Here is a 13,669-nt window from a genome sequence, read left to right as displayed (position 1 = left end):
AATGTATTCAAAGTACTAAAGGGAAATATGGTTTCAGCGAGTAAACAGAAAGGTAATATCAACAAAGAAACAGAATTTATAAGAACAAATCAATGTAAACCTGTCTTCAGACTATAACTGATTGGAATACCTAAAAGGGATTCTAGAAACTTGCCCAGTGAAATAGGCTTCTTGCAGAGACTTTGTAGTATAGGACTTTAGGTGGAATCCTGAGCCTCATACAGAACCTTCTGAGGTGGGACATTCCCACTTGAAAAGACATGCAAATCAGCCTATAACAGCTAGAGGTTCAGAAGATACTTCTTGAAAGAGAGACCAGTAGGAAAAAAATTTTTAAATGGTAGTGTGATTGGTTACTACAAGTACAAGCCAAGTTGTTTGCTGGGAAGCCATCAACGTAAGCAATCAAGTCCCTTCTTCAGACAACCCCTACTCCAAGACTAAAACTCAAAGGGAACACATAAGCAGACATGTAAGCTTGCTGGCGATCATGTTGGTCTACTGGTGAGTGGAAGTGGGGGGAAAGCAGCAATGAAGAAATGGGCTGAGTTCAAACACGTTCCATACACTCCTGTCAACCTGGAGATGAGAGACAGAAGAGGAAGGGCTGGTTGGTCTGAAGTGTGGTGAGACCTGGGGACTTCTAAGCCATGGAAGGCTAGAGCTGAGAGTGAAGCAGCCAGCTGATATGAAGTGAGGGGAAATGCACAAGAATGCCCAAACTTGCAGCTAGTACTCATTTGACCTAGCTTTGATGGCTTGATGCTCAGTATTCGACTAGAGGAAGATAAAGAAATCTGATAAAGGAAGCAAATGTAAATTGCTACAATTTGATGAACTTGACCTATACTTATGGATGTAGTAGCTCAAAATACCAACCAAGAGGGAAGGATTCTCCACATCAAGGATCAAACCTATCTCCTCTATATACAGGGTTGATATGGACAGGCAACAAAGGCTTTGGCTACCTAAAGTGGGGGGTGAGGAGTGGGGGGGGGGGGGGAGGGAGGGTATAAAGGCACAAAGTGCCTGGCTTACAAGTTTTCAAGAGGGAGTTTAGTTTCAGAGTGTGTGGGGGAAGACAGAACCCCAATGAATAGTTTTCATCTTGTCTAGATGGGTCTGGTAAAAGGAGATGGTAATAAGATTCTTATTTTCATGTCTTAACCAACCAACAAACCAAGGTAGTTCTACTATGTCCTATATTATTGCAGTGGGTCAGAATAGACTCAAGGGCAGTGGATTTTTTATGTGAAACAGTAGATAAATTTCTTCTAGCACATATTACAGTACAAAACTGGAAAAAACATATAAGTTACAGGTGGTGGTGGTATGCCGTGGAGTTGGTTCCGACTCATAGTGACTCTGCATAGGGTTTCTGAAGCTGTAAATCTTTATAGAAGCAGAAAGCCTCATCTTTCTGCTATAGAACAGCTGGTAGTTTCCAACTGCTTGACCTTGAGATTAGCAGCCCAACAAATACAAACAATTTTCTAATAAATTCTAGTTTTTTTCAAAAGCAATGAATTGCTTTCTTAACTAGAAAGTCTGCATTCAAATATCTATTTCCCAATGATTATGTAATATTGATTTGTCACCAGATGTGAGGCTTAATAATGTGACTACTAAAACTAAATTCCACTTGAAGAATCTACAATCTATACCACAAAAATAATACAAATAAGACTATGTACATATATAAACTCTTCTCACTTTAAAGATGAATAAAAAATGATTTATCAGTTTACTTTTCTTAAAGAAGGCAGTAATGATAAAATGTGAATTTGCAGTCACTTATAAGTTTTCAAATTAATCACTAATAATTCACTAATAGTGAAATTCTTTTTTTAAAATCTACTGGAATTTATTTTAGCCTTTTAGAAAAGAAATAGAGCATAAGGCACTGCTAACAATTTTTAAATTATATGAATTAGATTTCCAGAGATGTTAGCCCAATTTATTTAAAATTTATATCAATATTTGAACTTAAATATTGTTTAGTTTAGGCAATTGCCTTTCATTTAATTTATCTTAAATTTTAAAAGAATTAATAGTTTGTAATATTTAATTTCAGAATGCCAAACCCATAAAGTCATGATGCACAAGAAAAATCTGTGATCAGGATAAGCAGGGTATATATTCTATACTAACCAATTAGTAGAACTGTTCCAACAGCTAATCCTCCACCTGGAAATGAAACAAAACAAGAAAATTAATCTACCCTTTCACATTACATTTAGTGTGAAAGTTAGGCTTTATTAAGAACAGGTACTACAATAATTTTAAAACTATAGTTGGGAACAACATTTTAATTATTTTGTAATACTTTGTTCTAGGTGCTATTATGAAATAATTATATACTATATGTGATTACACACTACACATTACAATTACTTTTATAACATGCTGCACTATCCTCTTTTCTCATATGATAAGACCATGCCACATTCAACATAACTGTGGCTAAGATTTAATAATCTATTTAGCATTTATTAATGAACTGACTTAACAGCTAAGACCTAAAATGTACACAGTAACTTAACTGCTACAGCAGTACAACAAAGAAAACTTATGATAGATATTCCACTTTAATATTTACCTACAAATTTAATAAGTACTGGAGGAAACTGATCATTAAAATGAATTCTTTTCATTGTAAATTATATACATAGACTGAATACTCTAAAAATTCATATCCAAATCTATTTAAAATTTTAAATTAACAATAATTTTGCCATTTCAAAGAAAGGACATTTTTAATGTCCTTTTTTCAATGTGTCTCCCCCCGGTATTATCGCCACATGTTCTTTTACATGTATGACTGGTCATGAATATATACCTCAATTCAAACGCTCAGTCATTGAGTTGATTCCCACTCAGAGTTGTGCCCCTGTATAGTTTTCAAAGCTAGATAGCTTTACAGGAACAGAAAGCCTCATCTGTCTTCCACAGAGCTGCTGGTGGGCTTGAACTACTGACCTTGTGGTTAGCAGTCCAGTGCTCATTCTACAGCGACCAGAGCTCCTCCATAACTCAAATAGTGAATTATGCTTCAACAGAAAATCAAGTGGTTAGAAACTAGAACCACAGTAAAAAGAAGAGATAATGGACTAATGATATTTTGTTTAGAATCTCATTTATAAAACATTGTTTTTACAATTACTATCAATAATTGCATTTACAATTTTCAATATATATCAAAGAATTTAATTACTGAAAATTACTGGACAACTCAAAAAAAATTCACCAGATTTAATTTTCCTTCACTGTGCACAAATTGAAAGAAACATTTAGAATACCAATAAAAATCTTTTCCTCAAAAAGTTTTATAAAGGCAGATATTATATGGAAAATTTAGTTTAAAATATTTCTTTGACAATGATTATTTTGGCCCTGAAAAAAGCAAACATAACTATAATTTATTTTAAGAAATAAGAACAATTTGACAACATGCATAGAATATCATGCAACATGTTTCACGCCAATTACAGCAATGCTTGAAATCAATTCTATGACAACATGTAAAATGTTTGAAATCACTGGAGAAAATAAAAAGAAAATGTACATACAAGTGTGAGTCAAAAATTATCCACACTCTGGCTGCAGAATTTTTTAGTTAATTTTTAGAGAAAAAAAAATACATCATTTCTTGATATAATCTCCTTGCTTTTCAATACATTTTGTCCATCTGTCAACAAGCTTTCATATTTCCTTGCTAAAAATGTTTTAGGCTGAGCTGTAAGCCATGCATAACACCACTATTTTCATTTCGTTATCAGAGATGAATCTTTGTCCTCATTGGGCTGCTTTCAGGGGACCAAACAGTGAAAGTCCAACCAAGTAATATCAGGGTTATAGGGAGGATGCTTTAACACCTCAAAACGAAGTTTTTGTTCAGTGTCAACAGTGTGGGCAGAGATGTGGGGATGTAGGGACGTGGCTTATCTTACAAAATCACAACGTCCTCAGATAGCAGTCCTCTGCATTTAATTTGAAGGTTAGGTTTCAGTGTTCCAATACTGGCCCTTGAGGATCCCAGAAAACTATAACCATCAATTTTCCAGCTGATGGTTGACTTTTGAACTTATTTTTGTTCAGCGATTGAGGATGTTTCCCATTCTATACTCTGTCATTTACTCTCAGGCTCGTAGGCATCTGTCACCTCTTCAATAATATTTTTTTTTTTTAAAGAAACTTTTATCTTCCTTTGAGTATCCATCCAAATTTTGTTTGCAGGTGTCCAAAGGCTTCTTTTTATGCTCTTCTGTGAGTTGTTTCAGTATCCATCTTGCACAAACTCTTTGAAACCCCAGTCTTGCGAGGATTATTTCATAGGTGGAGTCATGACTGATTTGCAAGTGGTTTGCCATATAATCCACTATCACTCATTTATTTGACAGAATAATTTCACATGTACGCTCAACATTGTCATCAGCTATGGACTTGGATGGACATTTTCATATAACTAGAGTGCGGCTAATTTTGGTGTCACTCTCGTATATTTATGTACAAGGGTGTTTGTTATGAGACTGAACATATATTTTAACATTTAAAAAATTTCTTCCTAATAGTATTTAAAGTTGTATCAGGATAAATAACTGAAACTATTGTGAAAACTAAAAGATTAACACAAGCTGAAATGTATATGATGATAGTAATTATAAAGTATCAGAAAACAAATAGATTTAATTTGGAACAAGAGTATACTAAATGTTTAATTTCACATTTTGCACCCCATATAGGCCACTAACTTTTTGATCTATTTTGAACATTTTAAGTTTCACTTACTACTTACTTTCACTACTTACTTTCCTACTTCACACTTACTACTTACATTCCTACTTCTCCTTTTATGAGAAAATGAACCTTTAACGATTTTTTGGTATAATGAGAAAAACTAATATAAGCACATAACAGAAACCCTGCAATGTCTGATCCAGCAGTTTAGTGCCATCGAAGTCACCAATTTTTCATTTCAAATCAACATTGCAGTCCAGTACGATTCCAGAACTCCAGAGAAGAGACTTTAAGAATCTCTTTAGCCTATTTCCCATGTAAAGAATTAAGGTTTCTTTTCTAACTATAAATGTCTCCTCAAATCAGGAATTCATAGGAGGTCGCAAGTGGAAAAATTAGATAGAGAAATAAAGCATTTCTAACATTTGATGAAAACATACTTAATAGTTTCCCAATTAAATGTAAGGATCTCTACCACAGGCGTCTGGCCCAGGATTACCCTTACCATTCCAGCAATTGCTTTCTGATTGTAGTAAATCACTTAAAAAAAAAAAAAAAAAGTCATTATTTGATAAATGGCGCTCACCTTAACAATAATTAGTAACAATACTTCTCATTGATAAAATAGCTAATAGTTAAACAACATAAGACTCAGCTAAGGTGGCTGGTGGCTGTGTGCCGTGGAGTTGGTTCCGACTCATAGCGACTCTGTACAGGGTTTCCAAGGCTGTAAATCTTTATGGGAGAAGAACGCCTCTTCTTTCTCCCGTGGAACCGCTAGTAGTTTCGAACTGCTGACCTTGCGGTTCCCTGCCCGATTCATAACCACTATGCTACCAGAGCTCCTTCAGCTAAGGTGTATCCCTGTAATAAAGATCCAAACAACCAGCTGTTCCTGATAATTTACCAAACATACCACTGATATTTCTTAATCTCATGTTAGAAACTGTTTGAAAATTTGCACATTACCGAAGAGAGCATAAAATGGTAACAAATTGAATGATTCTTACCAATGGAGTTCTAAGATAAGTGCTGGACTGCTAATTGCAAGGTCATTGGTTCAATTCCATCAGTCACTCCTCAGAAACCCTGGACAGGATCCCTGTGAGTAAGCACTGACTTGATAGCACTAAACAACAGCAAAACTAGTAAATTATCAATAATTCTCTTACAAACAAATCTAAGTTTTCTTTCTGTTTTCTAATGGTTCTATAAAGTAAATAAATGAGATTCAAAATTAGATGGACTTCAGTAAAGTTTGGTTATTTTAAAAGTTGATCATGGGAATAGGATGAAGCCACTTTAGTCATTTTAAAATCAAGCTTTTATTAAATGCACAAAGGTAAGTCAAAAGTATTGTTATAAAATCATTGAAACCTTTGTTAAAGAAAAATACCAAAATATGAAACTAATGTTCCTCTACATATTCTCCATCTAAGTTCATACATTGCTGAAGGTGGTGTTTCCACCTCTAAGCCTTCCTCAAAGAATTCTGTGCTATTTGGTTCACATGTTTTTTTTGTTTAGGCCTTCAAGTCGATTCTGATACATAGCGACCCTGTATAGGGTGTCCACGGACCAGCTGGTGACCTTGAACCACTGACTTTGCAGTTCAAATGACCTTGCAGTCTGAGGTATTAACACACAGCACCACATCAGGACACCATGTCAAAATGGCAAGTCTCAAGGGATTCACACTGAGTTCCTTTTAACTGTTCTTTGAGTTTGGGGAACAAAAAGAAACCTGAAGGGGTAAGATCATGGTTGTAGGGTGGACAGGTTAATCTTTCCCAGTGGAATTTTCATGAAACAGCCCTTGGTACCATTAAAGTAGGTGCATTGTCACGATGGAAAAAATTCCTCAGAGTAACTTTCCTGTACTTTTTCTCACCAATACCTTTAAAATTTTTTTTAAATGTTTTCATAAGCCCCCATGATTATCCTACATCTTTTGAGAAAATCTATGAAGATTACCCCTTGGCAGTCCCCAAAAGTTACTATTACCAGAGTTGACCTTTCAGCCTTAAATTTAACTGGTTGCCTCAGAAGCCACTGTTTTGATTGGACCTTGGTGGTTGTTTTGTTTTGTTTTGTTTTGTTTTGTTTTAAGGTGGCACTATAAAATAAAGCACTAGACCACAAGGCCAGTTTGAACCACAAGGTCGGTTACACTAGGGCAAACATATTATGGAGAGAATTTGTCTGCAGCCGTCCACTGACACATGTTTCAACACATCCTATCTGGAATAAACCCATGCATGTATAAACTAGAATCCTAGTAGCAATGTTTTTAAAATATAGTCTTGGATATTATGTACAATTATTTGACATGGACATATGAGGTAGCTTTTAAAAGTTCATGGAAAAGTAGAATTAAAGATAATGGGATTTCTCCATTAACTTTTTGAAGCGCCCCTCATACATATATCAACCAATCGGATCTTACTGTGACAAAAGTTCACCAAACATTTTCACCAAATAGTTTTCTATTAGATATTTTGACTTGCTTGATGTTCAAAGGATCTAACTGTAATTTAAAGGACTTTGTGGCTATACCCTCCTCAACAACAAAAATGTCAAAACAACCAATACTTGATATGATATATTTACCAATAGCTAGCTTTTAATACATTTTTTAAATTTAGCAATTTATTAGTAATTTTATTTAATTTTTAAAGCAACACAGACCTCATATAAGATTTCTAATTAAAACAGAAATCTCCTTGCCCAATGGTCCACTAAAATGTCTTACAGATAAAAAATGGGGAAATGAAGTAATCAACTTATTTTTATGATAAAAACAAAAACACTTTATCACCTTTTCTCACTATTAATCATGACTTAGAGAAATCACTAATGTACCTTCTAAACCATTAAAAAAATGAGACCATTGGTTTTATATGTAGATCTCTTTAAGAATTCTATTTATCTCCAGCTTACTGAAAATACAAGTTCAGTATTTTATCTACATACAAGACTAGAATGTTCTGAATCTGAAAGGTTGAGGATATTAGTTTCAGATTTTACACACATCTTTGCTATCTCAAACAAGAAAAACAAGTCAGTACCTTACAAAAATGATTTCATAAAATTTAAGATCTAGCTAATTGCCAAAAACCTTCTAACATAATTTACAGTATGAAGCACTTTGTTCCTCCTTAGCCCCCTGCATACCCCCCAAAAAACAAACAACATCCAAACCCACTTGTCATCAAGTCAATTTTGACTAATAGTGATCCTCTGTTGTTGTCCTTAGGTGCCTTTGAGTTGGCTTCAACTCATAGAAACTCCATATCAGGTTTCCAAGGAGTAGCTCGTGGGTTTGAACCACCGAACTTGTAATTAGCAGTCCAGTTCTTACCCACCACCACCACATCAGCACTCCATGTAGGAGTAAGAATAAAACTGCTCCACAGGTTTCTGAGGCTAAAATCATTACAGAAGTAGACTGTCTCATGTTTCTCCCATGGAGTAACTGGTAGCTTCAGTTAGCAGCCTAACACTTCCACCAGGGCTCCTTCCCCAAAATACAAATCTCTAATGAATTTTGGTTATAATTATAGAAAAAGTATTTTGGGGAAAATATATGTAAAAATCAAAACTATTCACAGTAATATCCTTAACTACTTCATTGATGCCACACACCAACTTGTAGCTATTTCAATAACAAGTCTACATTTTCTTCTATGAGAGGTATGAAACAACCCAACTACTGGACAAATAGAGAAAGCTATAGTGATAATGAGTCTATAAATAAAACTATAAGAAATCATTTTGCATAATAATATAAAGGAATAAGCTTCCTTTTCCTAACTGTTCAACTACTTCTATCAGTTCCAAAAATATCATAGCCAGGATTGCTAAAGTATATGTAGTGCAAACTCAGCATACATTAACCCATACTACAGATTAAGAAAACAAGATCACCAGCATTTATTTTTTATATAAATGTTGAAAATGGCAGCTACTATCAAGCTCCTTCCAAAGTATTATTTCTGGACAATATTTTATACCACACTCTTATCTGCCATTCATTTGACTGCCAAAATGAAATTTTGAAACAGACGTTAGGCCAAGAGTTCACTTTTCCCACAAATATCTTTTTGAAGGTTGAGGATACAGAATAATTTGTTTAGGTTAGACATGCAATCCTAATAGGTACTACGTTTTATTTCTCAAAAAAAAAAAAAAAAGAAATTCTGACTCTCCTTTATATGCTATACAATCTTTCTTTGGAAATTCCTAGACGAAAGGAAAAAGGATTATCTATCTCATCAAGTCCCTTTCCTTTTAGAAAATATTGGTTTGTGTTATTTACATAGTGGCTTCAAATAATAAAATGTCCTGGAAGGGCAGGGTTGAAAATCTGAATTAGGAAACCTAAGATCTAGAGAAATTCAAATCAGCTAACTTGGGAAATTTATATCAAAATCTAACAACAAAACTTTGTCAGAACAAAAGTATTTAATATGATTAGCTCAGGTTTAAAAGATGATACTTTCAAGAACTTTCAGATTTAAAAAACATTTTGGAATAAACAATGGGAATATTAGTATATCATCACATGACTAACATTCAATTAACCGGTATGGTACTTTCCAAATATAGTTTGCATCTATACATAAAATTACAATGATGTCATGGTGTGGTGGTGGTGGTGATGTGCTGTGGCATAGGTTCCTACTCATAACGAATATGTGTACAGTTTCTGAGGCTGTAAATCTTTATGGGAGCAGATAGCCTCATCTTTCTACCATGGAACTGCTGGTAGTTTCAAACTACTGACCATGACATTAGCAGCCGGACTTCTAATCACTACGCTCTTTAATGTCATGGAAATAGTAGTATAAAGTTGCTGCACTACAGGGCAGTGAAAATATGATATTTACTTATTACACAGTAATCACATGATGCAACAATCACAATGTCAGATACACAACTCATCATTCTGACACCATAACATCCTACTATCATCACAATGTGTTACAGTGTGGTCAGGTTAGTCACAATACATTACAAATTTGTTGTACTTATATATTCAACACATCAACAGCCAACTGTGTCACTTTCAAATAGTTTTAATGAAAAACAAATGGAAAGTGTTTGCTTCACAGAGCTATACAGAATGGAAAATCAAAATACAAAAATGTCATTAAATTAACAACCACTTATACTTCTGGTCATATTTACTCTTTCATATCAACTTCTGTACACTGCATACATGTAAAATATACTTCAAAATACTTCAATATGTTCAACAACTGACACACATTTCAATCAACTTAAAGAACATTAATTTTTAGCATAAACTTGCTGTTGTCATTGTTGTCTTTAAATACCAGAGGTTCCTCAAATCTAGAAAAATTGAATTTAAAAATTATAGTTCATATTTTTATCTCTGTACAAACACATAAGGAAGATGCTTTGGATTCTCTTTTTGGTGAATGGTTGAAGAGACACTAGTTAAACTTAGGAACCAGGGTGTCGCAATGGTTAAAGAACTCAGTTGCTAACTCAAAGGTTGGCCAAAGGTTTGAACATCAGTCATTCCATGGGGAAGAGATGCGAAAGTCTTTGTCCATAATGATTTCCAGCCTCAGAAGCCCTCTGTTGCAATTCTAGTCTGCCCTATGGAGTCATGTGACTCCGAATTGCCTTGACAGCAATGGGTTTTGTTCTGCTTCTACATGCTTTCTCAATATGGCCTGGTTAGATTACAAAGACCAGTCCATTAAGTGAAAAGCAACATCATGCAAAAATGGAAAATGAGCACATCAGACCATAAAATGGAGAACTACATCATTACGTAACTATCAAATTATACAGCTGTCAAATTTCAGCATTATATAACTGCAAAAGCATGGCCCTGCTAAGTTGTGAGATAACTTTAATCATCAGTCAGCATTATTCTTGCCCCACATCTCTGTATTCATTTCTGCAAGATGTTGCTATTGTGCAAAAAAAGTCCAATGTTTTTTTTACTGTTGTTGTAAATGCATAATGTTGGAGAACCATAGTCGGTAAGTGAGCAATTGTTGTTGTGAAGTGTTTTTGAGTCAGTTCTGACTGACAGTGACCCTGTATAAATCTTCCAAGAAGCAGCTGGTGTGTTTGAACTGCCAACCTTGAGATTACCGCCCAGTGCTTATCCTGAAGTGTAAATGTAGTTAAATCTACTAGAATTAGGCTCAATAAATGGCTAAAATCTCCTGAAAAGAGGTCGCAAAAATTTGACTTGATTTGGAGTCCAAATATCAGCCTAGACCATCACTAACTTTGCGACTATTTAGGTCACATAATCTCTGAGTCTGTTTCTGTACTGAAATGTGTAATTCCATTTTACATGTTTTTTAATCCCTTGCTTTTTTTTCTACACCTTATTTTTCTTTCGATCAAGAATTTAATACAAATCAACTAAATACCAAGAAACAAAGGGTTAGGCACATTTTGTTATTCTAATGAGGAACTGAATATATAATGCCAGAAATGTCATCTAGTACTTTCTTTTTTTGGAGAAGTTTCAAGATCAAGCAAATGAAATCACATATCCACACTGGAATGAAAAAGAAAATCAAGGAGATGGAATAGCTTCTGAGTTTTATGTCAAATACATGATGACACAAAACGATGATGACAAGAGGAAAAAAACATGTGAAAGAAATATTTGCTGATTAGTTATCCTTAATCATTTCTGTTTATAGTACCATGCAACTCTGGAAAACAACACACTTGAAATAATTAAGTAAAAATAGTAAAATTTATGTAGGAAAAAACCCAGGGTCCTGTTGGGTCATGGAAGAAGAGAAGCAAAAAGCAACAGTTTCTCATAGGTTATCTTGTCACTTTCATCTGCCCTAAGCCCATTTGAAAAGCACTCATTTCGGAAAAAATTAGAGAGAAAATGTCAAACGAAGTACAAGAACAAGCAAAGACACTTGTAATATTTTATGCAAGTACGTAAGATTTAAGAGACACTTATGAAGCATTTTTAAGGTTATGAAATGCACAATACATACCAGTTTTAATGAAGCAACATTCCAGATAGAAATCAACTGATCTACAAGATTTATCAACAAAAGATCTCAGTTCTAACCAATCTATTCTGGCCAGTCTTTCAATAAAACTGTTATGAAACAAGCATATTCTCCAGCAAGCTTTTTATGCAAAATTCCAAAGGGTATAAAAAAGAAACCTTAGAACTGGACTTCTTTTTATCGATAAAAAGCATGTAGCAGCAATCAATTCGGAGAAGCAAAGTATACACTGGAGGAAATGAATAAATACATAAATACATATACTCAATGCAGACATAGGTTATCTGTCTCTAAATATTGACAATAGGTATTAACTATTTGGGGTCAACATACGTTCTCTTAAAGTCTACAGAACATGGAGATATGAGCCCAGGCTCTGAAAAAGAGGAAATTACTCTTTTTTTTTTTTTAGCATTTTCTATGGATGCATGTCTCTCAGATGTTAAGTTTATTAGGTTGGTTCAAGCCCTGAACTCCAGGGATATGGTAGAAGTGTGTGCCCACAGATCAGAATAGGGAGAGGATACTAGACGAAGACTAAATCGTCCCTACACATTCAGTCATTCCCTTGACTATGAAGCATTTCAGGATAAAAGAAAGCAGAAACTCCGCAGTTATCTGCAAAGAGAACGACAGACAGAGAACGAGAGTGCGAGTCTGGCCACTAAGACAAGTTTGAAGTTTCCACGCTACCCTTCCGCCCCTCCATCAATATCAAATCCCTTTACAGGTCGGAAGCTGACGGGTCAAAAGGAATGTGGGGTTTCCCCTCTTGAACCTGTATCTCCGTTCTGAACCGACCTAAGAGCTGGTCCAGGGCTGGAAGCCCGGTTGATACCAGCAGCTGCCCATTCCGGACCGACGGTCGTGTGCCAGCGATAGACATCAGACGAGAGCCACCGCTAACGGTCCCGCCGGCTCTAGTACCCTTCCTCTGGAAACTGGTGACGTTCTTGCTCGCCGTAGACGCCACAGACCCAGTACTCCCGGCACCGGTGCCACAGCTTGCCAAGGCCGCCATCTTGTACCTTCCCGAGTTGACCCAATAGAAACTCTGGGAATACAGCTGCTGGCCTGTCAGAAACAGCCTCAAACTCCCGCCTCCTTGACGCTGCAGTGGCTCCAGTAACCAATAGGATTGAAACTTCACATCCGATTTAACCAATCACAAGGCGCGTTGCTGAAAAGTGCGCTCTGCTTAAGGACTGGCCGACTTCTACGCGGCCCAGGTGAGAAAGGCCCACCTGAGTCCTGGGTGAGGGTCGTTCCGGGTTCTTTGGGGCCAGAGGTGGGTAATATCATTCTTGAGTGTCTTCATTCACGTTCAGTTAAAGAAGACGATGGGGGAATGGTAAGGTTCAGGGTTGATATAGCAACCTGCCTCTTCCTCCGCTGGATAGTAAAGAAAGGAAAACTAATGTTCCCTGCACCTGTCTTTTCTGGTTTCTAAAAGAAATTAAACTCACCTTCTCCAGGCAATCCTTTTCTGAATGGCCGTATTACATCGAAGCAATTGGAATTGTTAATGATTTGTTTGTTGAGAGTCTGGGCTGTTATTCTAAGTGGGTGGATTTAGACCATGGTGTTGAAAATGTTGAGCTTTCAAATAATTTGGTTTTCCTCTGTTTGAGACAGCAGTGACAAAACGTGCTTCTTTGACAAGTCCCTCTGAGAAGATTTCCTTCATTTTAATTAGGGCTGCTGGAAGTTGTGGAGCACTTTTCCTGTAAGCAGTGTGAATGACAAGTGTTAATCTGACAACTTTGTTCACACGTTTAATTGTCCTTTGCTGCTAAAACAGCTGCAAATAACAAAAAATACCTTAGTTTCCTCCCCCCAAAAAAATGATTACAAAAAATAAACAGCACTCAACAACTTGAGATATGCATGCACTTTCT

General features: G+C 35.7%; 1 protein-coding gene across 1 annotated transcript in view; it reads right to left on the bottom strand.

Moving 5' to 3' along the window:
• The window catches only part of ELP4 (elongator acetyltransferase complex subunit 4), a 300,558-nt gene extending 287,732 nt beyond the window's left edge, over window positions 1-12,826 (bottom strand). The window contains exons 1-2 of the mRNA XM_006864859.1: window positions 12,573-12,826; window positions 2,152-2,187 (exon numbers count right to left, since the gene is read on the bottom strand). Of these exons, the coding sequence (XP_006864921.1) occupies window positions 2,152-2,187; window positions 12,573-12,792 (256 nt within the window). The 5' untranslated portion in view covers window positions 12,793-12,826. The remainder of the gene's footprint in view (window positions 1-2,151; window positions 2,188-12,572) is intronic.
• Window positions 12,827-13,669: the final 843 nt, after the last annotated feature.

Source organism: Chrysochloris asiatica, unplaced genomic scaffold (assembly GCF_000296735.1).
Source record: "Chrysochloris asiatica unplaced genomic scaffold, ChrAsi1.0 scaffold00072, whole genome shotgun sequence".
In the NCBI taxonomy this organism is placed as follows: Eukaryota; Metazoa; Chordata; class Mammalia; order Afrosoricida; family Chrysochloridae; genus Chrysochloris; species Chrysochloris asiatica.
Note: the sequence above shows the minus strand (reverse complement) of the source record. Positions and strands in the feature narration are given on the sequence as shown.